The 27851-nt window shown below is 50.2% G+C and overlaps 1 protein-coding gene across 1 annotated transcript in view; it reads left to right on the top strand.

Annotated features, from left to right (window-relative positions):
* Positions 1 to 20811: 20811 nt before the first annotated feature.
* LOC118784542 (rho GTPase-activating protein 23-like) overlaps positions 20812 to 27851 on the top strand; it is a 32689-nt gene continuing 25649 nt past the window's right edge. Inside the window, exon 1 of the mRNA XM_036538864.1 lies at positions 20812 to 22369. Coding sequence (XP_036394757.1) covers positions 22076 to 22369 — 294 coding nt within the window. The 5' untranslated portion in view covers positions 20812 to 22075. The remainder of the gene's footprint in view (positions 22370 to 27851) is intronic.

Raw genomic sequence — 27851 nt, 5'->3', positions numbered from 1 at the left:
CAGCCCTTTTGTGTGTACCTGAGAGACCTGAGGCTGTTCTAATTGCTTTGAAATTCCCCCTGAGGGTTTGTTGCCACATAAAGAACCAGGTATCGTGTTTTAAACTGTGCAAAAATTTTGCGCACAAAAAGTGTTCACGATCACAAGTTTGTCTTTGATACTGTTGGATGTTTTGAAGAGGTTGTTACAAATCGTTTTTTTCTAATCAACAGCAACGTATGCTGAACAAATAATAATCACAAGCACAGAGGGTGTCATTCAACGACAGCATCATGTTAAACCAAATCTGATGTACACAAACGGCCGCATGCTGACAGCGTACTCAGATGCTTTGACGCCACACTTTACGTGAGACGGGCCCTCTGCTTTGCAGGACCCCCAGATGAGTCAGAGCAGAGGCACAAGGCGCGCTTTATGGCTCAGAGTTTACCTCGGCACGCTGACTCAGCTGAATTCAACCCGGGTTCACAGCAGCAGCGTCCCAGGAGCGCCGGGGGGAAACCGGTGCACGAAGCTGCAGAAAACGAGCCTCAAAGCACCTCGGTTTTTACATGGGGAAGTTATAATGCCTGCCATTGTTTGTGCGGTTGAGCGGACCCACTCAGAGCCAGGAGGTATAAATAGCCGGGATGAAATGCATGAACCGAAGGTGCGTTGGCAGGGAATTTAGTACGGAGGTAAGAGGGGGGCGGCCGGGGAGGGGGGGCGGGGGGCGATTAGCGCAGGTCCGTTAGCGCTGCGGCGAGGCAGTGATGCCGCGCCCCAACTCCGAGGCACTGGCACGCCCGCAGGAGCGGGCCTCAAGCAGACAGCTGCGCAGGGCGCTGACCTCCTCAATTATTAACCGGTCCCCGCTGCCTGTCTGCGTGTTTACTCGTACATGCCCAACAGGGACAGACAGAACGGCATGCTTGCCAAGAGTCTCTCACTGTAAACAGAGCCGTCCTGTGATGGCCCAAAATAAGAGGAATGCTGCTGATTTTAGAAGGTATGCGTTCAGGATACTTGCGTGTAAAAGACGGAAGGATTGTCATTGGTTGTTGATCTTTGTGATGCCATGACTGTATGGGAGTCATATATGACTATGTGGTTGTGACTGGGTAGACCAGGGATGGACTTGCATCAACAGAAAAGTTATAAGGCTGAGAGACCCCAAAACCGACTGCATTCTACTGGGATCCACTCCCAGTAATGGAGAATGAAAGCCTTGTACAGGATGTGTGCAGTGCATATTGCTTAAGAGCAGCTGAATATCCCATGTTAATAGTCTTGGCTGCAGTGCCACGCTGCTGCGATGCTGCAGTGATGTTAATGAAGCATTACGCTTTGACATAAGTGCTCCTTAATTCCTTGTCAGCGTCTACCATCCACCAATTCTGTGATCTGCGTCTGCCTGTTTGAACTTTCCAGGTCATGCTGTCTGCATTGTCGTTAACATTTTGTTTTGTGCTTCCTTTCCGAATTGGTGCATTTCACAGCAGTCCTCTTTTCCCACAGATAAGAATGGAGTCTAAGGGCTAAAGACAGCGGTGTGTCATCATGCGATTTGTTTGCTTTGATCCCGAGTGAAAGTGCCGAGGTCGTCGGGCAGTGATTTGCGCGAGAGGAAAAATGGCCCTCCCCCTTTGTGTGCTGGCGGAGAGCAAATTGAGTTGACCCTGCGGTCTCCACTCTGTTTGTGCTTGTGTGTTTTGCAGAGCAAGTGAGCAAGAGTGGGTTTGCTCGTATGAACGAGTGGGAGGTGCAGGGCAGGCCGGGTCTTGCTTTGAAACACAGGCAGGACAATGCTCCTCTGTAGGCTGGGCCTGGAGTCGGGTGGGGGGGGGTGGGGGGGGTGGGAGCAAAAGAAGGAGCAGAGCTGTGGGGTCAGAGTTCAAAGGTCAGAGGCAGCACTTACCCTTGTCACCCACCCCACTCAGAGGCAAAGCTGGAGTGGATACCTTGTTTTGTCTCGTGGGCCCTGTGTGAAAGCAAGGGGGGGGGGGGTGTTTTGACGGGGAGAGGGGCGGGGCTTTAAGTGGCAGCACCTTGCCTCTAATTAACACAATGAGCCCGCAGCGCTCTCTCTCCACATTCCAGCTGGAGTCGGCGCGGGGCGTGGGCCTGTTTACCTCTCGCTCGCCGCAGAAGCACAGCCCTGCTCTGTCCTCAGCGGAGGGGGGGGAGGGGCGGGCGCTGAGGAGAGCATGCACCGCTTCTCGCAAGCGGCAGTCGATGCTGCCAGTCAGAAACCTGCTCAGGTCGCAGAGGGCCACAGGTGGGCAGGTGCAACTGGTGTCAGGCCAAAGTGCTGTGGCCTCGAGCGTCTGTCAGCTTCCTGCTGGTGGCAGGCTGTGGTCATGCACCTGGACCGGGGATCGCTGCGCCCCTGCCTGGGGGATTTCTTCTGTGCAGCGCCCACACCGGCTCGCTTCATGTTCCGAGCTGCGGCAGTGTGGTGCCTCCCCTTTGCCTGTTAATGTAATTGAGGAAGTGACCTCACAGTGTGTGTGTGAGAGGGAGAGATTTTGTGTGTGTATGAGTGTGTGTGTGTGTGTGTGTGTGTGTGTGTGTGTGAAAGAGAGAAAAGAAGAGACTTGTGTGTGTGTATGAGAGAGAGAAAGGGAGAGATTTGTGTGTGTGTGTGTGTGTGTGTGTGTGTGTGTGTGTGTGTGTGTGCGCGCACTCCCTGCAGATGGAGATGGGGGTGGTTGTGAATAGTTCTCTGTGTCCCAGGCCTGTCAGATGTGGGGGCACATTCCGCTGCTCAGCCTTTTGTGAAGAGCACAGATCTAGCAGAGGAACAGAGAGAGAGGGAGAGAGGAGAGAGGGATCGAAACACAGAGGATGAAATCCAGGGGAATGCCAAGAGTTCTGCCCATGCAGAGTGAATGGGGGGGGGGGGCTCAGGCCTCAGGTGCAGTCAGTAGAGCTCCCTGCTTCCATTGAGGGGGTTGGCACTTCCCTCCAGGAGTCTTGCTTGGGGTAGCAGTCCCATCTGGTGCCCCAGCTGCTGCCGTAGCATCCGGGATAGCGTATTGTGGCCCCCCACGCACCCCCACCCCCCCCCGCTCACCCTCCTCCCCTCTCATTAACCCCACCTGCCCCCCTCTGCTCCAGAGGACCCCCAGCGTGCCCTGCTTTTCTGCACAGCTCACTGAACCCAGATCTGTGCACAGATTGGCTCTTAGTGGGGCTCAGCCTCTGTTAAACTGTACTCTCTGCATATCTGTTGTGTTGTGTGGCTTGAATGCAGTGACCTACATGAGGTCCAGTCATGTAGGTCCAGTCACGGCTGTTTTTACTTCTGTGTCCTTTCCATGGCTGCCCCCTGTGTCCTGCTCTTGCCGGAAAGCTGGCCTTTCCCAGACACAAGGATGTGACAGCGGCTTGAGCTGCACACTGCATGTGAGCTGCACGCCTTGAGCCAGAGCTCCACTGGCCTTTCGCTGATTAGCTGCGGAGCCGTTCCATGCGGTCTGCCTCGACTCCATGCCATCTGCAGCGGTATCAAGCGTCGCCTGCATCCTCATGTTTCAGATGCAATCTGCTGCTCTTTCTGTTCCCCGCGTTTTGAAGCGGACGCTGGACGCGGTTCCAACCCAAGCCAGTGGCAGCAGATTTGTCCCTTTTCCTCCCCCCCCCGCCCCCCGAATGCCGTGAGACACAGAGGCCTCTGTCTGGAGGGAACAATGGCTGGATACATGCGTCCCTGCTGCGTGGCCCTCATGAGGAAGACTTTCAGCCACCTCGTTCTGGAGTGGTACCGCCGTGTGCCGGGTCTCTAGGCATCTGGATTTTCGAGGCGCTCTCCCCGGGAAGGCTTTCATGTTCTCTGATTGATAATTCTAATGTAAGAATGGATTTATACAATTAAAACAAAATATAAGCTTTTGCATGCTCCTTTGGGATGAAATATTCTCAAGTCAAAGAAAGGCCAGACTCATGTACTTACCAATATGCTCCAACTCAGATAATAATGATGTCACACATAAGTTTGGCTATGCTCTAAAAATTCACTACATAACTACTTCAAGATCAATAATCATTTAACTAGGACTGTTTTTCTCTTTGGACAAATACCTGTATGCAGGACACCTATTCGATGACTTCATGATGGAAGAACACCGCAGAGTGATTAGTAATGTGTGATCCGTTGCTGGGAATCCCTCGCAGCCCCCTGCTGCTGTAGTCCCCACTGGCCTCCATGGAATGTTCAGCGCTTCAGCTTGTGCAGATGTTAGCTTCTGATGTTTGTTTGGACAGTTGAGGTAAACCAGTCTCGATAGGGTCCCTGTTTGTTTCGGCTCTTTGGAGGTAGGGTTGAATAATGGATGTTCAGTGCATTGGGTCCACGGGAGTGGTTTGGACATGAATTGTCAGAATCGAATGCGAATGTGATGAAGTATCGGTTAGATGCGGAGACAGTCTTGTCTGCGGAGATCTCGGGCAGCTCCAACCAGTGCATCCACTGACCTGAATCACTCCCTGCAGAAATACACACTCACATGAGCAAGCGCCTACTTCCATTTACACATACACATGGACACGCAGACACACACACTCACACACACACACACACACACACACACACACACACACACACACACACACACACACACAAACATGCATACATACACACACAAAGTACTCTCTTTGATTCAGGGCCTTCACTCAGGCGGTGGTAGCTGTCTTGTTATTATCAGCAGGTTTGGCCACTGCTGGTTACATGCATTTTATGTTTTCTGTTACGCAATTGGTGAAATAGTATTTAAGAGCTGGCCTTGTTATAAACTATGTAGGTACAGGTATTACACTCTAAATAGGTTAAAATGACATTTTGGAAGGGGTACTGTTGTTTGGGTGTACTGCCTTACTGACCAGGGGATTGTACCGTGGGAGCCTGAGTGAAATGTCACTGTCAAAAAGGCACTGAGGGGTTCCAACTCAAGGGGGCTGCAAGACCCATCTCACGGGTGCTGTGGTGTGTTTGGGGAACAGCAGTGTCCTATTTTTTTCTCTCTGTGAGCCTGCCCCAACAGGACAGCACTGGGATCCTGCCTGGAGCTGCCACGCTGATGGGAAAGATAAGGAGCCCGGACCGGGAGTGCAGACGCTTCGTCAGCCCAGGGGGAGGGAGGGGACCACAAGGGACAAATATGACAAAACTCTTAGGCAACAGAGCTGTGTATCCCTTTCTCTCTGTTTCTCTATGTGTCTCCTTTGGCGTGGGTACTTGAATAATATTGCTTGAATACTTGGGTGCATTCAGACATGATTGGGTAATGTGTGATGTGAGTGTGGAAGGGTTCCTTGGTTTGACAATATGAGGGTCTCAGTAATGGTACAGAGTGTGAAGGCTTTTTCGTTTTTTTTTCGTTTTCGTTTTTTCTTTTCGGTCTATTCATACCGCTTTTGACAGCTGTTAAATAAGGCTCTTTAAAGGTCAACAAGTCTTTCTCTGTCTGTCTCTTTCCTTTCATTCCCAATCACTTTCTTTTCCCTTTCTCTCCTTCTCTCCCCCCTCCCTCTCTCCCCCTTGGCAGGAACCTGACTGCAAGGGAATCACTTTATTCTTTCACTCTCAGTTGTTCGCCATGGTTTCCAGGCACGTTGCTACTCTGCCGTGTGTGTGAAGTGTGGCTGTGGGGCCAGAGGGTCAGTCACATCCGCTAGCAAAGGCCATTGTGACTGAATGTCAATGTTTCTGTTCGATTGCGAGGCTGCATTGGTGCAACGGGAAAGCGCCGCAGTCTATTCAGCTGTTGGAGTGGTATGGTATGTGGGCGTGGCAGCGTGAGGTAACGATGCAGGATTTAGGCTCGTAAGATTGAGGCTTCTCAGCGCCCCCTGCAGGCCAGTGCCTCCTTAGTGGCTGCTCTCTTCTCTCAGTCACAGTGTGTTGATGCGATTACAACGGTGCAGAGGTAAAGAAAGTGAGGTCGGTCTTCCTGCTCTCCTGACTCCCGGCAGCCTGTCCGCAGTCTGCTCTGGAAGCCTCACCGAGGACCGCCTCTTCATCACTGCGTGTTCATGACTGCCTCAGCCCTCTGCGCTGTGTCTCGGGGCTTTCCCTCTGGCTCCCCCTGGTATTCCCCTGGCCTCGTCTCTCTCTCTCAAGCCTTACACTTACTCAGCACACTCTCTGATTCTGATGGGCGGTGCCTCTCTGAAAGCAGACAAGCAAACGGGAAGAGCTGATATGTGCAGAATATTTGTGAGGAAAACATCAAGAGGGTCAGGTGACTCCGATGACCTGTCAGAGCCTGGCATGACACTTCATTTGTTTTGGGGTGGTGTTTAGATAGTGAGCTGTTTGTTTTGTCACTTCCATATGCTTCCACAGGGTGGAAGAGTGTTGGCTTTACATAGCTCTGCAGTGGAAAATGCACGGGAGCATGACAGCCATCACGCACAGGACTGGGCCGAAACTGAACAAAGAACAAAAAGTGGATGTATGGCTGGTTTCACGTCTGTTATGTCTTCCTAGCTCTGATGTTTCTACCACTACGTAGCAGGAGCCTCAGTCCTTGGGCTTACCTCCTTACCTGGTTGCTTCAGTTTCTGTTGACAAAACTACATGCTGGGGGAGGTGACTTGTTTCTGTGTTTAGGAGGTAATGCTGCCCTCTTCAGTGCAATGTTTGGTGTTGCTGACTTGTATTTACATTACTGTATATACATGTCTGACATGTCCAGTTTTCGGTGCTTATTCTCTCTCATTAGTGCTTGTTCTTTTTGGGAATGGATGAAGTTGTACTGCCGTCAGTGACGGAGAGAGGGACAAAAACATGGGACTGACACTGTCAGCAGAGGGCAGGGGTTACCTCATTTGCACGGCTAAGCACTTCTGATCTGTCAGTGTCCTCACGGAGTATACTGCAGCGTTCTGCAAGTCATAGAAAGCAATTTTGAAAAAGTGACTGAGATATGTTGTGGGTCCAGGAGCCAGTTCAGGATGAGGCTGTCAGCGTTGGCCACTGTGCTCTAACAGAGCCAACTTCCTTCTGTAGCAATGCACTTACCACTCAAAGGGGGACCGTCACTAACAGCTAATAACAAACAAGAGGTTAGCCACATAAGTCCCACAGCAGTGCCACAACTTCATGGACATCTTAAGATGCAGTAATACTGGCAACAGATCCTCTGGATGGCTTGTATAGTGATGTGTGTTTTGTGTTGTTTAGCTTTGTGATTCTTTTGGCCTCCAGATAGAGGGGGTGCTGTGGGCTGTGGCATTTGGCTAAAGCCTTCCTATCCCGATATGCTCCTTAGTGCGATGTTCTCATCGCATGACTGTAACGAATCTGGGCCTGCTAAGTGACACAGCACAGTGCAGAGGACCCTGTCTCTTTCTCTCTCTCTCTCTCTCTCTCTCTCTGTGGAATTCTCATGCATATATTAATGAGCTCATTGACTCCACTCTCAGGTTTACACAGTAGAAGTGACCTTGTGGCAGTGATGTAAAATGATCCCTGGCTTAAAAAGGTTTCTGAAGCCTGCAGGATTAAGGCTCTCCAGGAATCAGTGTCCAAGAAAAGCGCATCCCCGTGGCTCTTCTGTATTTTTGTCCCTCACTGTGATGTGCCGAATAAAACCCTCCTTGACCTCGTGACCGGATAGTGGGAGGTTCTCTTTGTGTGTGTGTGTGTGTGTGTGTGTGTTTACTTGTACCTGTGTGTGATAGTGCTTGTGTGTTCACTTTAGAACATGTCCATTCGGAGGAAAAGATCAAAAAGATAGTTATGACTGCTGCCCACATGGTTTGTAAAGCATGACATCTGCGACACACAAATACACACAGGTACACACACACACACGCATTAAGTATCTCTTACACGTACAAACTGCAAACAGACCCTGGAGACCCAGGGATGCGTCGTTTCCAGCAACAACAGGAAATGGTATGCAGCCCAGCTGGAGATAGCAAGGGCTGATAGCTGTGTTTTCAAAACACGCGGAGTGCCTATCTCCATGCATCGCTTTACTGGGGAGGGGAGGGGAGCAGGACACCGTTTAATCTGTCTACCTAATGTGGGAACCGGAGTACAGACCGCTACAAATGAAGCGATAACATGCCATTAGGGCTCCCTGCGGCATGGGATGAGAATGCCCGTGTCTTGTTTTTGCCGTGTTTTTCCTCTGATCTGCCTCAGCGTGGCTCATGATCAATCGATTGGCTGCGGTTTCGTCCCGATGGCTAACGCGATTGCTTGTAAAACAGATCAGCGTGCCAAATTCCGAGGTGCTCTGCTGCACCCTCATGCCTCGTGGGCCTCCGGCTTGCCTGTCGAAAGTGGGGGCCCCCAAGCTGCAGACGCAGTGTGGAAGACGGGACGGAGGGGAAAAAGCGGATTGGTTTACCGCTTGGAAAAATAGTTTGGGAGTGCCGTCACGGTGGTGCGCTGCAGTGTGGGTTTCAGATGAGTGGCTGCGTGGTGCTAGCCGCTAGCCCCGCGCCGGCCTGTGAATGAGGCCTGTGTGCCAGTGGAGGGCTTTCAGAGGGGCGTGGGCCTGCCAGTGAAGAGGGAGGGAGAGAGAGAAAAAAAGAAAGAGAGAGAGAGAGAGAGAGAGGTGTGGGCCTGCCAGTGAGGAGAGAACGAGAGAGAGAGAGAGAGAGAGAGAGAGAGAGGTGTGGGCCTGCCAGTGAAGAGGGAGAGAGAGAGAGAGAGAGGTGTGGGCCTGCCAGTGAAGAGGGAGAGAGAGAGAGAGAGAGAGAGAGAGAGAAAGAGAGAGAGAGGTGTGGGCCTGCCAGTGAAGAGGGAGAGAGAGAGAGAGGTGTGGGCCTGCCAGTGAAGAGGGAGAGAGACAGAGAGAGGTGGGGGCCTGCCAGTGAGGAGAGAGAGAGAGAGAGAGAGAGAGAGAGAGAGAGAGAGAGGTGTGGGCCTGCCAGTGAGGAGAGAGAGAGAGAGAGAGAGAGAGAGAGCGAGAGAGAGAGAGGTGTGGGCCTGCCAGCAAGGGGAGAGAGAGAACCAGGGAGAGAGAGGGATGGAGTGAGCGATGGGTGTGGGGAGAAGAGAGGGAGAAAACAAGGCAGAGAGAAAGTTGTCTTCTAACAACCCACACTAGCAAAGACTAACAGGTATTTTATTAGTCTGGAGTAGTTATGACCAGTCTTAACCCTTGCTCTGAGGGGTCCTTGTCCCACCATTCGGCATGCTCTATGTCATATTCTGCTGCTCTTATGGAATGCCATCTTTGGTTCAGAGAGAGAGAGAGTGAGAGAGACAGGAAAAGAAGAGAGCAGAGTGAGAAGGGGGTACAGAAAGGGAGATGGAGAGAGAAATGAGGGAAAGAGAAAGAGTGAGCTGGCAGTGAAGATGGGTTTAACATTCCTGCCCCATGCAGATCCATAATGAACTTTCCCATTCCACTCCATTCCCACACACAGAGCGTGGCATAGACAGAGGGAATAGCACCCCCCCCATCTCCACTTTCACTCCTCTCCACTCCTCCTACTTCTCCCTCTCCTGTTCCTGCATTTGGTCTTAATCCCTGTCCTTTTCACCTCCCTCCTGCCTGCCTTTGTTCCTGTATGCCTCTTCCTTCCTTCCTTCCTTCTCTCTCTCTCTCGCTCTCTGTCTCTCTCTATTCAGCCTGCTTTATTGGCATGACAAAGATCATATCTCCATTGCCAAAACATATATTATAATATAAATCATACATGCACAAATCAATAGAGGACAATGAAGTGATATATACATTTATATGCATGTGTATATAGTATCAGATGTACTATGCTGTGCTCTCAATTCCAATTCAAATTCTTTAGTAGGGTTTAATAATAAAATATAATCAAATTCTGTAATAATAGATTTTATTAGCATGATCACAGGTGTGAAGTATTGTCAAATCCAAATATATACATACTAAACTATTAAGCATTAAATATTCAATATTTAAATAAAAAATAGTTAAATATTTAAAATATATAACTAAGTTTTAAAAATATAAATTAATAAATACATACATACATTCTTGTCTCTTTCTTTGTCCCCTGACTGTCCCTCTCTATCTGCTTGCTGTGTTCCAGTCCTCTCAGTGTCATTGTGAATGGAAAAGAAACAGACTCCCAGACATAGAGGCCTGTGCTCCTTTATTCATTTAGCAGACACTCATCGAGAGCGACTGACAAAAAGTCCATTCAGTAGGGCCAGGCAATTAGCTATATACATACTTAACATATAGTGCCTTTGCAGAAAACACTGCCACAATGGGAGTAAGTGTTGCACAGTCATAGACTCGTAGCAACGATTTCCACCATGGTATTGTTATTGTATAAAGTATGTTTCACCAAAGTGTTCACCACTGAGTTTTTGCTTCTGCAAAAAAATTCATGCTGCCTACCGCATGGTTTTTACCTTCAGTGCTTAAACTGCCAACATGTTCGCCATTCAAGTGCAGTCAGCCCTTAAATAGCTGACAGACACACATCACACATACGTGGGCACACACACACACACACACGTGGTTACACCCTGGGGATGAGGGGAGTGCTCAGCAAACCAGGTTATCTTCACAGCACAGCATGGATTTGAGGTGTCGTGGAGTTCATATCAACACGACCCATTCACTGTCAGCGTGAAGCAGATTAAAATCATAGAAGTTCAACGTTGTTTTTGCCTCACTTTGCATGCTGTCTCTTCGTCATGGTGTTCATTCTGTGACGGCACCCGGGTCAGAATCCAGTGGCACTGAGGGTGGGATCGCTATGGAGAACGTCACTTCAGTCTAACTTGTAATTTTCGTCCCCCTAATTACATGAGCGCAGTGAGCAGGGTTGTATATATAGCAGGAGCCCCGTGAGAATAGCGCTCCCCTTCAGATGGAGAAGGGGAGAAGGGGAGAAGGGGGGGGGGGGGCGGGGGGCTGGAGCCATGTGGTTTCAGTAAAACTCCGCTACCACGGAATCGCTGTGTTTTACACGCACGGACAAGCAAAGGTATCTTTAGAGGAGTCCCGTCACAATCTGATCAAAATCTGGTCTAGACGCGAGTCTGTTGTTTTTTCGCTGTGGTATCTGGCATCGCTGTAAGTCTGCTGGTTACCCAGTGGTGAAACATTGAGGAGGATGGAAACAATACTATTTTTGTTGCCCTGGAAAAGAGCTCTGACCAAATTGTATATCTACTTCTCATGAGTGTATAAATGTAGGGTTTGTCCATGGGGTGTGGATTATGTAATTGTAATGTCAGCCCTTCACTCTAGTTTCTGCAGTTGCCCTGAGCTACATTAGGAATAGTAAATTTGCCCTAGTCTTCATTAGGAATGGTAGAGGTAGAACAGTGACCTGTACACACACAGTTTCAGGTTGAATCTCGCGTCTGGCATTGTGGTTGTGCCCCTGATTGAGGTACTTAACCTGAATAAGCAGCAGACACACAGAAGTGGCAGCTGATGCTGGGAGTCCGAAAGGCGTTTCTTTGATGGAAACTGCTGCCCCAAATGGCAGCTGCTTTAACAGGTTGCTGTGAAGCATGGGGAACCTTAGGAAAGCTCTACAAACAAAAAGCAGATGATGTCACACCGCTGAAACAAGGAGGCTGGAAACCTCTCGCGGCTTTGGCTGCCTGCTCTGAAGTGAATGCCAGGTGAGACGGTCCCGTTCAATGCTGTGCCGATGTGAGCTGTTGTTTTAGGGTCTGAGGCAGGTCCACTTCTCTTCCCCACCCTCACGATGTCCCATGAGCTCGACTGAACCTGAAAGATACAGCCACAAAATCGGATATTGGAAGGCCAGAATGTGAGAAAAAGAAGTCGCGTGCAGTGCACATTTATTTTTGGGTGTTGGTGGTTTGAGGCCACATCCGGCGCTTCCTGGTAACCCCATTCCCAGGTGGGGATAGAAAAATATGTCACACCACTGCAAGAACGCATTGCTGAAGCAGCGGTGTCACGCCTAACTGCTTCCCCAGCATACCTCTGTCAGGGAGACGGAACAGGAGCCGGCTCTGGATGTGGGGGACGGGGCGGGGGGAGTGACGGGTGGCCGTGTGGTGTGCGGGGGTTACCCCGGCTGTGACTCCATTATCCTGGCGCACTGTTGCAGAATGGGGTGGCAGGGGTTCTGTCCCGGTGACCATGGGGAAACTGGGTCACATCAACATTCCTCAACAGAAAGCACCAAGGCAACAAGAAGCTCGCACTCTGCCCTAGCCAGCGCTGCCATTGGCAGGGGAGACTGCGGTCTGGGCTGCCAATTGTTGTCGACTGGGGGAAACGGCAGACACTATGGAAGTTACTGGGGCCTGTTGACACACCCGTGACTTCAATTACAGCATCACCATGTTCAAGGTTTGTGTGTGTGTGTGTGTGTGTATTTGTGTGTGTGTGTATGTGTGTGTGTGTGTGTGTGTGTTTGTGTGTGTGTGTGTGTGTGTGTGTGTGTGTGTGTGTGTGTGTGTGTGTGTGCATGTGCAACATCACATGAGGGAAGTGGTCACTGTGTGACCAGGTTGGAAATAGTGCGTTGGCAGGTGTCAGAATGACGGATGGAGAACGTTGAGGGTTGTCAGGGCAGTTCAAGGGAGGACGGTGACGGTTGCCAGGGCAACAGGGTGTGGTGAGGGATGGCAGTATCAGGAACAGCTGCAGCCATGTGGAAAAACAGCGCAGGGGAAATAGAGAAAGATTTAGCTGGGAAATCTGAAGCTGTATTTTTAGTATGGAGTAATTTCACAGTTGACTAAAAATAGGTCAATTAAGATGCTCTTCCTGCTGTTGAGAGCTCTGTGCCCGAGCATCTCAGTGTAGTTTACCAGATTTCACACAGAGGCTGAAATTTTCTTAAATCATTGGGGGCGGAATGGCTTGAATGATCAGGGTAATTGATTAATAAGCTCACTTTTATTCTCCCTGTTCTACAGCTGTTCCATATGAAAGAAACAGAGTATGACTCTACTATAACTACCATGTCACTGGCTCAGATACATGCCATTTCATTCTTAATCCTCAAAGCCGTCCAAGATCCGTTTCTGCCACCCCTTGATTCTGGACTTTTTATGACTTTTGAGTGTGTGTATGTGTGTGTGTGTGTAAGGGCAAGGGGCAGAGGGGGAAAGAGATATTGAGAGAGGTAACAGATATTAACCAAGGTAATGGGGTCAGAGCTGGGACAGAGTGTCAAAGGAAAAAGACATTAATCTGTGTTTCAGAGAGAGAGAGAGAGAAACAGTGAGAGAGAGAGAGAAGAATACATGAAAGCATTAAACTCTGCACTACAACAACATGCCCATAAAAGTTGGTGCATGTGTGTGTCTGTCTACAGGTAACCCCATCCGTGGCCTGACTGACAGATCAGAATGGCACATCTCACTCTGACCAATAGAACGCTTGATGTGAGAATGGGCGGGGCTCTTGCAGTTTAAGACAAAAACTCATTCTCTGCGTCATTCGAATGTTAGAATGGTTTGAACGCACGTTCACTTAAATATGACTTTAGGTCCTTAAGCGATGTAGCATAAAATACGACGTGTGTAGCTAGAGTCTATTTGCAGTGCGTGTCCCACACAGATCTTTGTGAAATGGGGATTCCCGATGCAGCCCGTGAGGCTGTACAGCCCTGCTTCCCACAGCCCCCTTCCTCCGGTCCTGACCACAGTGGTGTGGGCGTCGTCTGCAGCCAGAGCAGGAATTCAGAGCACATGCGGCGCTGTGCCTGAAAAACCAGCAGAGAGGGGGAGCACGCCTGCCTCTGCTCTGAGGGGAGGAAAATTGCTTTCAGGGATCTGGGGGTGTGTGTTCGAGTGTGAGTGTGTGATGTCTATTTCTGTACGCCATCTGTCTTGTTTTTATGGTTTTATTTGTGGGCTCCTCTCTCTCATTCGCTGTTTGTTTCTTGTCTTCATTTAGCTTCCTCTAGGGGAAGGTTAGAAACTGTTTTCCTCTGTTATTCCTTAATCTTGTCCCTCTCTATTTCTTTCTCCTTCTCTTTATCTCCATCCATCTCCCCCTTTCTCTCTCCCTCTTGCACACTTTTCCTATTACTCTCTGTCTCTCTTTCTCTCCATCACTTCCCCTGTCCCTGTCCTGTTCCGCTGTGCTGGGTGAGTTTCAGGCTGTCGGACTCTGTTAGTCCAGAGGGGTGCTCCCTGATGGATCTGCGCTGAAGGAGACCCTTGGGGCTCTGCTCCCTCCTGTTCTCCTTGCTGCATCGCCCCCCTCGTCTCTCCTCCCTTCTGCCCGCTCTAGCCACAACAGGCCTCGCAACTGCTCGGCCTCCAACAGCCAGACCAATTATTCCCGCTGACTCCATCCATCCTGAGGGTTGGGAGGGTCTGGGCGGTGTCCCGCTCTTGCCCCCCCTCTCTCCCCTTTCTTTCTCTCTCTCTCTTCCTCCATCTCTCTTTCTCTTCTCTTTCTCACCTCCGTTACCTTTTCCTCCTCTCTCCCTCTCCCTCTCTCTCTCTCGCACACACTCTCTCCCTTTTCCCATCTTTCTCTCCTTTCATTTGCTCAGTGTGACATCAAGCGCAGAGAGTAAGACTTAGGGGAGGCATTGTGAACAGAAGCTGACAGGGGTTTCCCTCATTCTGTGGTGTTGTGCCCCCGATCCTTACACACACTCACACACATGCGCACACACATACACACACACACACACGCGCACGCACACACATACACACACACACACACACACACATACATGCACACACACCCACACACACATAGTCACACACGTGTGCGCCAGGCACATGGATGTGTGTTCAGACCCATTCCCAGACTGGCTGCTAGCGTCAGATCTGATGGGAGCATTCATAGCAGCGCGGCGGAGGTGTGCACATGTCAGAGAGGTGCGTGGAGCACTTCAGGCCAGATGAGGGGTGGCCACAGCCTCTGACCTAGCATGCAGTTTCCCTTTTTGCGGTGCACCCTCTATCAAGTGGTGCTGTGGAGCGTGGGCCGTGGATGTTGCACCATTAACGTAACACACCAGGGTGAGCATGTGGAGTCAGTACCGATGTCTGCCATAAAATGCAGGGAGGACGCTCCTCAGACTGCCTCCCCCTTGCTTGGAGGATAGTGTTGTAGCTTGTGTGTTCACCCAGGTACATGTAGGTATTGGGGAATGTCACCTCCCTAGGTTCAGGCTCCTGCTTCCAAACTGATGGTCCTGACAGATAGCTTCTTACACCTCAAAGAGAGGAACATCAGAGTTTGTGAAAGAAGTAATTCTGATGAGGTAGTAAGTTTAGCTGAGCACTGAGAAACACATTTTCCAGTGTGTGCCTTGGTTTTGCTGCTCTCTAGTGGTTGGAGAGCGGAAGCTGCGTCCAAGGGGCAGGGGTGGTTGAGGGAGCATGCGTGCCTGTGTGGGTCAGAGGTTTACGGAGGATTAAGGTTAAAATAAACCCTCTTAGCCTGCGCTTTCTTTGTCCACATGGTTGATTTTTATAGGATTTTTATAGCATGCTGATTATTATTAGTGTCTGTCTAGGCTGCTGTGAATTGGCTTGGGATTTTTGCTGTTATCAGCGCCAGTGTAGACTCTATCTTTGTTCCTGGCGGGTTTTGGCATGGTACACCACACTCTCCTTATCATAATCACATTTTGGCCAATGTGATTTGATTCTCGTAAATGGCTGAATCTTGAAAGCAGAGCATTTTATATGGGGCCGTAATGACTGGTCCCACAGGTTCTGGTCATTATGAGGGACAGATCATTTTATCAGTGATTCTTGTAAGTGCAGCACACTGCCAGAGCACCCCAGTGACCTGGCCCACGTGGTCAGTGTGATTTCCTGACCAGTGAAACCCTGTCTGCCACCATCCTTTTGGTCACACACATCAACAGCACATTAATTATTTTGCTCTCCCCCTCAGCTTTCCAGTTTCTGCTGTGGATGTGTGTCTGCAGCGCCCCCTTCCGGACGTGTTAGTGACCAGTAGTCCTCAAACTGTAGCTTTGTGGGGTACGAGTGGCATCTGAGAGCACAGATTCAGTTTATGCTGTAGGGCTTTCTCTATGTATGATGTACTGTAGCCAGGAGGTCAAAGGTCAGCAGCCCACTGCCACATTAGAATCAATGATATGCTGAGCCTCTGCCCCTCTCTTTGCCCTCTCAGTCCAGTGTAAACTGTAAACACGGCCTAAGTCTTTGTGATGATCGGGTTAGGAAAGCAAACAGATTATTGGTGTGAGAAACTGTGCACATGGTAATATCTGGCAGAGAAAGGCAGTGTTTATGTTTCTGTTGTGGGAGGTGGGTGGAAAGCCAGATGCAGAGTTGGCAGGGCTGTGTGTTGGTGTGTTTATGTGTTTGTTTGTGTGTGTGTGTTTGTGTGTGTTATGGTCTCCTCTGACTAAAACAGCATCCTTTCTGCCCTGGAGAGGGAGCCCCTCCTCTGTGTTCGTACACTCTAGGGGGGTCCAGTCTACATCTTTGCAATCTGTCACTGTATGCTGACCTAGTTCCCTCTTTTCTCGAGTGCTGCACTCCTGAGTTTAGCACATCACCCATGTTTGCAGTAAATATGACTGTCTTCTTCAACCAGTATCCAGGTAACATGGTGTTTTATCCTGTAAAGGGAAAGGGAAGCTACATGAGTTTGACCTGAGTTTGCCCAGATTTAAGACTGTATGGCATGTATATAATGGGTATCGTATGCATCAAATCTGGTGTGTGTGCATGTGTGTGTTTGTGTCTATATCAGTGAATGAGTGTAAGTGTTGGTTCTCTGGGTGTGTGCTTGTGTGCGAGTCTGAGTAAGTGTAAGCCTTCTGGGTGCTTGAGTGTGTGTGTGTGTGTGTGTGCGCGTGTGTGTGTGCGTGTCAGTGAGTGAGGGTAAGTGTTAGCTCTCTGGGTGTGTCTGCTGATCCAGGCCACGTGTCCCATTGTTCCCCCGCCTAAGCAGCATCATTGTCAGCTGTGTTGTGTTTGTGTAGCGCCTCTGTGTCCCCTGTCAGCATCTGAACAAGAGAGCTCTGTGTCCCCCTGTACCCTAGCTCCCTCCTCATCCTCTTCTCAAGCCATCCTTCCCCATAACCCTGTCCTCTGCCTGTTACTGCCCTACGCCTGGCTCTCATCACCATTTACATTTGCTCCTGTCGGGGGCAATGTGCAGTTCTGACTGCGACCCAGCCTGCTTCCATACTGTTCTCTCTCACTCCTTTCTCCCCTTATCAACACTGATCTCTGACCAGTGAGCAGTGGGTCATCTTATAAGTGGCTGCCTCCCACACCTTCTCATGCTGATCAGAAATTACTGTTTCTGGAGGGACTGGGGATATTGGTAGAATGCAGCCATATGTTTGCTAGGTCTGTTCTGGGGTCACTGTGTAACTATTAAAATCTTCCCCATGAGCACACCCATCGCTTAATAAGTTCCTGATTTCCCTGAGCAAATTTCCCTGACTAAATTAACAGAAGACAATCATGCAATACTCTTCTGATAGATCGGTGTGTCTTTGTGCCTGTGGAAGCCTCACCTGCTGTGTTTGTGTAATTTTGTGTGTCATTGCATAAACTATTCTTCATTTGCAATTGCCACATTCAGAAATCCAGGATATGTTGAGACAGAAAATGGGGCCATGTCTCCCATTTTCGTTAATATAAAACATATCAAAATTAATATGCAATGCGTATGATTGGTTTTCTACTTTTGTGACTTTTTTTGCTAAAGTGGTCATTTGGACAAATCACGTTGCAAAAAGCTGTATGATGGACTCCTGGACACAGAGGGCTCTAAAGAATTTCCCATAACTGTGATTAGCACTCGTAGTACGTTACCTCTCACAGCAGTGTTGCAGGGATGTTAGGAGTTAGCCTGGAGTGTAAGACACCATAAAACCTGGCACAAGCTGTCCGAGCAGCCCTGCTTCTCTGCTCCAGCGAGGTGGTGTGTCGCTTGTGTCATCATATGACCCTGTAACTCATTCCTTTCTATTATTACAGTATTACAGCTGTTTTGGTTTGGAAATGAAGTGGAAAAAAAGTTGGAGGAGGGGCGTGCTATCAGCAGGTGCTAATCTGCGCTGTTGGAGGGATAGGCGGGACTATGACAGGGATTAGGGTGTATCTGGCACTTCATCGGCCTGTCAGTGGTCGGCCTTCTCGCTTGCACACAACGTTGGGTGGGTAATGCCAAGGATTAGCAGCATACAGTCTTTGATTCTGTCTCTTCGACAGCAGGGAATATATAAGGGAATATATAGGCTGGAATGAACCCAGAGGTCTCAGTCTGTTAGAGCAGAGGTGAGCCTGTAGCATGTTTTGTTATATGTTCAGAAAGAGATGGAGAGCAGGGAGAGGGGAGAAATCCAGCTCAGAGGGACTTCTTGTGAAACACGTTTTGAGACAGGCAGCAGCCCTCCCCACTGTTCAACCACCATAGATATAGCCTTACTAGACTACAAGGTTTATATTTTAAATGCACAGTCAGGACACCATCATACAGACAGAGAACCTGATATTCCTGAATTCCTATTGACATCAAAATAACTTTTTAGCAAAAATTTATTAGAACATTCTTGTCCAGTATGTCTGCCCGGCTGTGCATGTATTTATTGCTTTCAATACTTATTTATTGCTGATCTAGTACTTGTGTATCTATGCTAGCAGCTCTCCCGGCATATCCATACCTGACCTTAACTGTTCAGATCAACCTTCAACCTCAACCTGGACTCCGTGTCCAGCACATACATTCATCTGTGGGCATGTCTGAAGGTGTGTGTGAGTGCCAGTAAGCAGACAGGTTTGGCTACCATGATATTCTTGAACCAGAGCTATGTCACTGTCACCACTTCTCTGATGTAGAGCTGGGGTCATGCAAACACAGTCTGAAACCAAACCTGGCTGATATGGTAGAGCATGATTGCTGTTCCCCTACGTGCAACCAGAACGGCCAGCTCTGCACTCCTCGGCTGCATTTTCCATAAATACTTTGCCCCCAGATTACTTCTGTCTACCTCTGGTGTGCTGTGACCATTGGTGGCGAGTATCTTTTGTCCAGCTGCCATCTCACCGGTAATGCTGGCTGGTCAGCAGGATGAAAAGGATAATAGTGTGCCCCCTGCACCTCTGGCAGCACGAGCCAGCCCCCGGTTCCAGCGCCACGGTGTGTGTCATCCGTCCGTAATTCAGCCCTCGCTCCCTCTATCTCTCCGTGCGCTGCCTCGTTGCCCTGGCCCTCATTGTGCTCTTCTTCTGGTTATTGTTGCGGGCAGCTGAAACGTGTTACCGCAGAAAGGGAAAGGGAGTGAGAGAGATAGAGATCCCTTTGTTCGTGCCCCCTGGGGCAGTGCTCCGGCCGTACTCAGACTTTTATTTTCATTTGATCCGTTCCGCTTTCTGCAGCCAAACCTCTCTGTACTCAGAGTTCCCTGCCCCGCTACCATGCGCACAGCCCCCCCCCAATACACAAACACACAGCTCTCTTCTCCTCCTGTACTCTCTTTTCACTATCCCGGATTCGAATGGGGGGGTGAAGGGGTGCGGGAGGTACGCTCGGCCGCTGTCCCGGTCGGGGATGGCGGGGTCAGAGGGTTCCTCTCCCATGGTGGCGGTGACTCGTCTTTCCGTGGTCACAGACCTACAGCCTGTACGCTCGCAGCCCTGTTCGGGTTCTCCCTCCACATTGTCGCCGTACGGTTGTCGCCGCACCGGGAGCACAGCACCGCGTATCTCGGTGAGCACTCCGCGTGCTGCCAGGGGCCTGTTGATGTAAGCTGAGATAGGGGGTGATCTGGGCTGGCTGTGCACTGCCCCCCCTCGAGGCTTTAGGTGAGACATGCTGGCGGGTTCAGCGATGAGCAGGGATCGTCAGCCAATCCCAGCTTAACTCACTGAAGGAGAGAGTGCTTCTCCTCCCAGGAGTCACAGTGTTTGGCTGCCTTCCCAAATGGGGCTTCACCACAAAGGAAAGGCTTTCCCAAACACAGAGCTCTCTACTTTTTATGCATGCCTAAGTATATAGTGTCTGTATTTGTGTATGTTTGTGTCTGTACTTGTGTATGTGTATATGTGTGTGTATGTACCTGTGTGTGTGTACGCTTGCTGAAGTTTATACTTGTCTCTACATGCATGGGTTTCCGAGCAGTAGGGGAAAACCAGTTAGACCTCACTGATAATGGTCATGTGGTTTCAGCCTGAGACCTCTGGAGGACTGAGTTGTTTCCCAGTAACGAGATGGTTAGAGTGGTGGGCTGACAGAGGATGCTGACCTGCCCATATCATTCACAGAGACCCGGGAGTCCCGGCTGTTTGGCGAGAGCTCCTCTGTGTGTATGTGTGTACGAGGGAGAGGTGGAGTACAGCACTGTGCTAAAATGACAGGGAGAGCAGAGCAAAGAGGTGTTTATTCAGCCTTTGTGACACACATGGCAAAACAAACAAGGGAGTGTGTCTCCTCCCACCAGACTGCCCATCACTAAGGGTGGAGTCAGGGGTCCAGGGTCATAGCATTCAGGTTGTTACATAGATACTTTGTTTACATACATATGCATTTGATATATGTGTGTGTGTGTCTGTGTGTAGTTTTCATGTTTATGTAACTGTGTGAAGAAGCTATAGGAGAGGACTCTGGTCTCACTTTGGTCTTGCACTTTCATTTGCTTGTAAGAGCAAATTTATGGTATGATGATGCCACATTTTAGAGTATGAACTCACAGTGGCAGAAGAGCCTGCTATTAGGTTCAATTATTGTGTCTTGAGAGCTGTCACATCGTGGGGAACATTTGGTTTTGATTTGGATCTGGTTTTGTGTGTTTTGTGTGACTGGTTGTTTGTTAAATGGCTGTGTGTGTGTGTGTGTGCATGTTTGTGTGTGACTGTGTTGAGTGGTTTGATAGCCAATAACAGCTGCTTTGTTCTGCGTTCCTGAATGAGCAGCAGTGGGGAGGTGTCTGTCTCTCTCTCTCTCCCTCTCTCTGTCATTCAGCCCTCTGTGTGTCTGTGGAGTATGTTCTCCCCGCTGCTGCTGCGCTGTTTTTCATCCCCAGCTCCCTCTCTCTCCTGTTTTCCTGTTTCGCTTTTTTTTCCCCTTCGCTCCCCCAGTTAGTGTCAGCCCCTGCCCGTCCCATCAGCAGCCCGGGGGCTGTAGCCGTGTGCGCTGCCTGGGGTGAGAGGGGGAGAGAGAGAGAGAAATGACAGAAGAGAGGCAACCGAGGAGTGGAGCTCATGTTTTCTTTACCCCTTGCCTTCTTCTTGTTTGAAACCAGACTCTTTTTCTGGTGTCTCCTGGGGGCTTGATTGGTGGAGTGGGGGATCAGAGCAGTGCCTCTCTGTGTTTGCTCTCTCTCTGTCCCTCTCTCTCTCTCTCTCTCCACACAGCGCACAGGTGTCAAGGTAAAGGGGCACCGTTGTCCCTCCCGCTACAGCCAGGGGTCGGATTTCCGCTCAGTCCTCTCTATCCTTTTTGCTCTTTCGGGTATGCTCTTTTCACACCTGGGTTTGTGGGATCGCAAAGGTCCCTGTGTGGTGACGGAGCTGAAGAGAGAAGGAGGGAGAGGGATGATCCGGTAAGACGGAAGACGCTCACTGCACTGCCAGGGAGCGGGAGGAGCAGGAAAGGGTGAGAGAGGGAGAGAACGAGAGAGAGAGAAAGAGAGAGAGAGAAAGAGAAAGGAGAGGAGGCAGAGTGCAAGTCCCTCCTGGATGGCAGTTGTGCTTGCAAACGAGGATTGACCGGCACTTGTGAGGAAAATCTCCAGCCGAATCTCTGTAAGTGACCAGGACTGGTCAGGAGAGGTACCAAACAGGTGACCCCGACAGCAGCAGATTGGCACAGCCCGCGCTCTGACCGATTTCTGACTGACTTTATTCGGGGACTTGCGTACTGGAGAGGGGACTGGGAACGTGGCCGGAGCAGCCTTTTTTGCCTGCAAGTCACTGGAAGCCGAGCGCTGAGCATCGGATGTGGAACATGTGGGAATAGCATCATCTGCTGCAGGAGGAAGGAGCAGAGAAGCGAGCAGGGGTTCCATTGAAGGGGGTTCCGCCGCTGCCTGTGGACGGACTGCTCTCGCCCTGCCAGCTGCGGCTGAGGAGCGCTCGCCTCGCGCCCACCTCGTTATCACCGTTCCTTCCGCCAGCCGATCGCTTCCTCCGCTTCCCGTTCGGTGCGCGGCCCATGTGCTGGGGTGGGAGTACGGACCGGCGATGGTGACCCGGGGGGAGTTTGCTGTGGCCGCTCCCGAGCTGCGCTCCCGCGGGCGTTGGTCCGGGCAGCACGGGGAGGGAATGTGGATGGCGGAGCGGCCGGCGGCGGCGGGTGTCCCGGCACTGGCGGGGAAGGAGTGGTGCTTCGAAAACGCAGTAGGGGTGGACTGCAGCTCCCCGGAGCCACGCTGCATCTGGCTGGCGGTGCTGCGCGGGGTGCGCGTGGGCTCACCCCCGGGCCCGCCCGGCAGAGGAGCCCACAGGAGAGAGCGGCAGCACTGCTGGCAGCCCAGGGTAAGCGCCCCTCTCGCCCCCTAACCCACCCAAAAGTTGCTTCGGGGCCAGTCAAATAAAGTAAGGTAATGCTCTCAGAGAAGCTGAGATGGAATTGTAGCCGGGCATAATCAGCAAAGCAAAATGACTGATGCACCAGCATTATGTCTGTGATGTCGACTTTATGTGTCTGACGCTGAATTTTGCATTATATTTTGGGGGTGAACGGCTCCATTGTTCTGTGATTTCCTGTTTGTTGTGCACAGTCGGCTGCTTCTCTGTCTGTCGTTTGGTTGTCGGTGCCAGGGTCTTATGTAAAGGCTGCCTCGGGCTCCGGGTGACTGGTGGAGGGGAAGGGAATCAGAGTAGCTCTCTCGCCTGCGGTGTGTGACAGTGGCGTTTTGCTCTTTGGGACCCAGTTTATTTTTACCAGAATATGTTAGAATGACCCCTCTAATGCTACAGTAACGGATTATATCTCTGGGCTGGGACAGAGGACGGGGGTAACGGACAGTGCGGAGGTCGGGGTTTTGGAGCTGTAGTTACATGTAGCATATTGATTGGCCACAGGTACAGGCACATGTACGTCTCATCACTGGAGGAGGTTCCACACTGGGTTGGTGGAGTCCACTATACTGGTTGCTCAGAAATCATATTTTTAGGAGAGTATCTCTTTATTATTGAGATGAGTGTAAATTCTACCAGAGACAGTACTGGTTCTATAGTACACAGAGCTGTTCTCGTTGGAGGCAGTACAGGTACTGTTGGAGAGTGGTGCTGGTTCTTTTGGAGAGGGGTCCACATGCAGCTGCTAAGGTAAGAGTTGTGGGGGGCTTGTGAATGCAGTGTGCACAGCTGGGCATGTGAGGGAGATCTGGCCTGTGTGGAACAGCTCTCGCCCTGGTGTGTGTTTACTCTCGGCCTCTTGGTGAAAAGTCTGCGTGGTGCGCGCACACTGTGAACAGTGCAGCGGCGTCGCCCCGCGCGCAGGGACCGTCCCTCTGAGCTCTCCTCTCGCTCCACATGCATCCCATTACAATAGTTATGTGACCTTTGGCTTCTCTCTGCCATGCCTTGTGAAGCGCTGTGTGTCCACGGGCCTCTAAAAAGGAAATTGATTTATTGGTTGAGCGATGGAGTTCCCCAGTCCGTTACTGACCTCAGCTGTAATCAGTGCATTGAAGGGCACAGATAAGTTTGTGTGCATATGTTTCTGTGTGTGTGTGTGTGTGTGTGAGAGCGTTTGTATATGCGTGTGTTTGTGTGTGTGCATTCACTTGTGTATGTTCATGTTGGAATGTCACCGGTCATTCTGAGAACTGGAGGGGCACCGAGCTCCCGGTGCCAGTCTGTTCTCCCGAGCACAGTGCTTTCCCTCGCCCCTGGGTTTGTTTGACAGCTATTCTGAAATTCTTTCCAGCAGGAGTTGTTTGGTGTCACTGATGTGGAAATCCCTGTTTAACAGACTCCTTCTACCTGCCAGACTGAATGATCCAAGGATCTGACAGACATCACGAGCAGGCCTGCATAGCCTGTCCTGCTGGCATTCATCTGTTTGAAAAGGACTTAGTCACCAACGGCAGCACCTGCAGAGTGATCTGTTTACATGTTCCACTGAACTTGGCACGGGTTGTGTTTGAAGGCAGAGGGCTCCTAACAGACACCTCCATTGTGATGTCAGATAGCCTTGCGGGAGTGCTACGGTGAGATTTGGGTAGGGACAGTCAATCTGTCGAATGTCATAGTTTGGGTGTGTGGCCCTCTCCCAAGCTGTGTAGTGTTGCTGAGGTGGGTTTGGCTGTCCCTCCTGGTGGGTCTGAAGGTGAGTGAACGATTGCAGAATGTGAGCCCTCAGCCAGACACACGCCCGAAGCCCAGCTCCCAGAGCAGGTCTAAGATCCAGCCTTGGCAATCTGGGCAGTGTGTGTGTGGATGTGTAGAGAGTTCCGTCTGTCTCACCCTCGATCTGTTAAAAAGGTGGACCGCAAGCTGTGGTAGCTCAGTGGGGCGGCTTGTGTCCCTCACCCTCTACATCGTGCTGTGTGCAGAAGTAGAGTGAGTCTTCTCTCTGCCCAGATGGCTGGATCGCAGACTCCCTCTTATTTAAGTTACACACTGCGCCCAAGCCGTCAAAACTCCCAGCCTCATTAACTACACAGGAGAGAAATCCTCGGGTACATCATTAGCAATGGCACCTGTCAAAGGCTTTGAAAACCAGATGTGCAGTGCAACCAATCCAGCCACTCTTAAGGGCTGTCTGCGTGTGTGGACAGTTTGGCCTGCTGCATCCCATATGTGGTCTGCGTCTAATGAGCTGTTTTCCGCAAATTACATGCATATCTACTGTATAAGTGGTAAAACACATCTGTGTAAAATGTATTATTCTCTAGCGGCGTCCATGAATTTGCTTATTTACATTCAATTTTGTCAAATGTCTAATGATACTGAAAAATGAGCTTGAAATCCTCATTGGTGGAAATTCTCAGTGATGCAAGGATACATTCATTGAGGAGCATTCCAAAATACCGTAATGCACATCCTATAGTGAGATGCAATTTTTTTTTATGCAGGATCCTTTAGTTTTGTGCAGCTCAGGAGATGAGCCAGACAGACTCAAGGACTGTTAATGAATATCTGGCAGTTGTTAATCATTCGAGGCTGTTTGATCAGGTATGGCTAATGTTTTAATGAATAATGCACATTTTCAAAGCAGAAGAGCGTAGATTTTTCACTCCAGGTTTCATGACCTAAAACCTTATTAATCCTGGGAGTTCCTTAATCAGGCTGTGGGCAGGAGGAGCGGTAAGGTAGTTAAATGATAAAAGGTAAATCAGCAGTGGAATCAGGCACTGGTTCTGATCAGGCGGCCCATCCCTTCTATAAGAATGTGCATTCAGTTCATCTGCATCGGCTTATGTTTCTGATTTCTATTGGGAAACCAGGCAGGCTGATAGCTGTTGGGAGGAATTTGTGTTAGGAAGTGAGGGCAATGGTGTTTTCACGGGGAGTGCACTCAATCTATGTTGAGGCTGGACGTGCTGAGTAGTAATGAAATATACTAGCCTGACTGGTTGTGCTGTTCGTATTATTTTTCTGCTTGGTCATGGCAAGGTTCAGCTTCACCGCAAGAGTGAGAGAGAGTGATTAAACTAATTTTCCAATTCACTCTGTTTGTTTGTGTGGTGATCCGACAATACTGCAGTATTTTCATTGTTATGCTGTTGATGAACTGATAGACTCATTTTTTTGCAAAGTCATGATGGCATGCATGATGTTTTAAGTGAATTATATTTGAAATAGTGAGGTCAGTGTCTGTTCTTGAAGAATAATTGGATAATCCATGGCATTTGAAATCTAAGCACTTCTGTAATGTTAATTTACATACCTGGCATAGGCACCAGAAGATGGAGCGAGAGTGAAAAATGTGGAGAGACAAGAGGGGAAAGACAGACAGACTGACAGACACAAGCAGAAGTGGAGAGGCCAGAGCAAAGCAGCTCCATATGTGGGGAGTAATACTAGGGTTGCCAATGTCAGTAAGGGGAGGGAGACTGCAGTCGAAATTGTCATGTTGGAGCTTGTCCCGGACTAAGCTTTCTGCCCCACCACCCTCTCCTCACATTCTCTTTCCAGCATTACTTTCTTTTTTTTGGTGCCCCCCCCCCATCTCTATATCTCTCAGCTGTTTCTAACCTTTAATGCAATCCTTGTTCTTATACTCTTCTAGTGCAAGCCTCAACATGTCCAGGGCTCTCTCTTTCGCTGTCTGTCTCTCTTGCTCTCTGTCACTCGCTCCCCTTCTCTCCCTCTCTATCTGGAGGTCAGTCCCACTCCCCTCTTTGTTCTCTGTCAGTGCTGTGCTTTTGTCTGCTCGGGAGCCCCGGTCTGGGGTGGTGGAGTTGTGGTGTTTATGGCCCCCAGGCCAGGCAGAGATGGAGCGCTGTTGCTGCGGCTGCTGCTGCTACTGCAGCACAGAGAGGAGAGGAGGAGGAGGAGGAGGAAGAGGAGGAAGAAGGGAGGTAGCAGGATGGCGGAGCCGAGGTGGACGCCTGTGCTGCTAGAGAGCCAGGCTGGAGGCGCTGCGGTCACAGCCCTGCGGTGGAGGTGAAAGGAGTGGAAAGGAAGGGAGAGGAAATGCTGTGGTGGCTGCAGAGAGAGAGAGAGAGAGAGAGAGAGAGAGGGAATGGAGGGACACACTTCATTGTGAGAGTGAAGGAAACTGGCTGTGTGCTTGAAAGGGCCACACCTCCCTTTGCTTTCTGCTATTTTTAGAGGAATGGTATTTTCTGAATGACCAGTGACCCCTCCGGTACCACACTTCCTCCCTTACGGCTGCCACTTCCTGTTGTTGTGCGGCTTTGAGCCTGCAAGGTCAGCGAATGTTGGCGGGGGGGGGGGGGGGGGGGGGGGGGCAGGAAGTTGAGTGAATGAGGCAGTAGCAGAGAAGAGGAGGAATGCCCTCTGTCAATTGTTGACAGCTTGTGTGCCATGTGACTTCACAGGGGTGGGCAGAAGGGGTACACCTGTATCCCACTGTGATATGTGAGAAAAAACATTGTGCTCTCAGCAACTGTATATGCATCTGTACATAAAACTAAAACTGTGGTGGTGAGTTGGGAACTCACAGGAGTACTCACTAGTTACCATGATAAATGGACATTTGTCATTAACTCATCCACTCACTCATCCGTGTCCACCTTCAGTCTCCCTAAACTCCACTACCTTGTTATCACACGCCCATCCATAGTGGCAAATTGCTGTGATGTGGTGAGATTTCAGCTCACGCATAAACTGTTGCAAAGTTTAAAAGGCACCTGATGTGGTTCCACAGCAAAATGAAACCCAGAGGAAGTGTTTGATCAGTTTGCCTCCTGACATGTATCAATGGGCCCTGTGAGAGCCATTGGCTCCCCCACACAGACAGCAGCGTGGCTGCAGCGCTCATCTGGCTTGTTTGGTCAGATGCCCCGGTGTTGGGTAACAGAAAAGGGGGGGCGTGGCAGGTGTCAGTTCTCACGCGTGCCTGCCGGGTGGATTCCTGTTTGCTGGGCCTCGGTGTGACGTCAGTGTCTGTGCACCCCTGCTCACCCATGCCCACGCTTTCCCGCTCATGCACCTTTTAGGGGCTTGGGGGTTACATTCCAGGCCCATTCCCTCTCTCCCTGCTCTCCTCAGAAACACTGATCTCAGGTCGGTGCTTGGAAAGTCTTAGGTGACCCACAACTGCTCTCCACACCCTTGATCACTGATCAGGGGCTAGTGCTGCTGAAGGGAATTGGGCGTACGCTGTCTGCATGGTTTCATTCATCCATCTGCGTCATCATCTGACTGACCGTGTCACTGTCGTATCGGTGCAAGTTCTCTCTCCTTTTAAAAGCATAATAAAACACATGGCCTCAACTAGCCTCGAAATGATAGACTAGCATCTAAAGAAAAAGTCTGTTGACACAGTTTTGATGTTATGTAAGGCCTCTTACCTTTAGATGTATGTTTCTGAAAAAGT

This window comes from Megalops cyprinoides, chromosome 1, assembly GCF_013368585.1.
Source record: "Megalops cyprinoides isolate fMegCyp1 chromosome 1, fMegCyp1.pri, whole genome shotgun sequence".
NCBI lineage: Eukaryota > Metazoa > Chordata > Actinopteri > Elopiformes > Megalopidae > Megalops > Megalops cyprinoides.
This window is presented reverse-complemented; position numbering and strand designations above follow the sequence as displayed.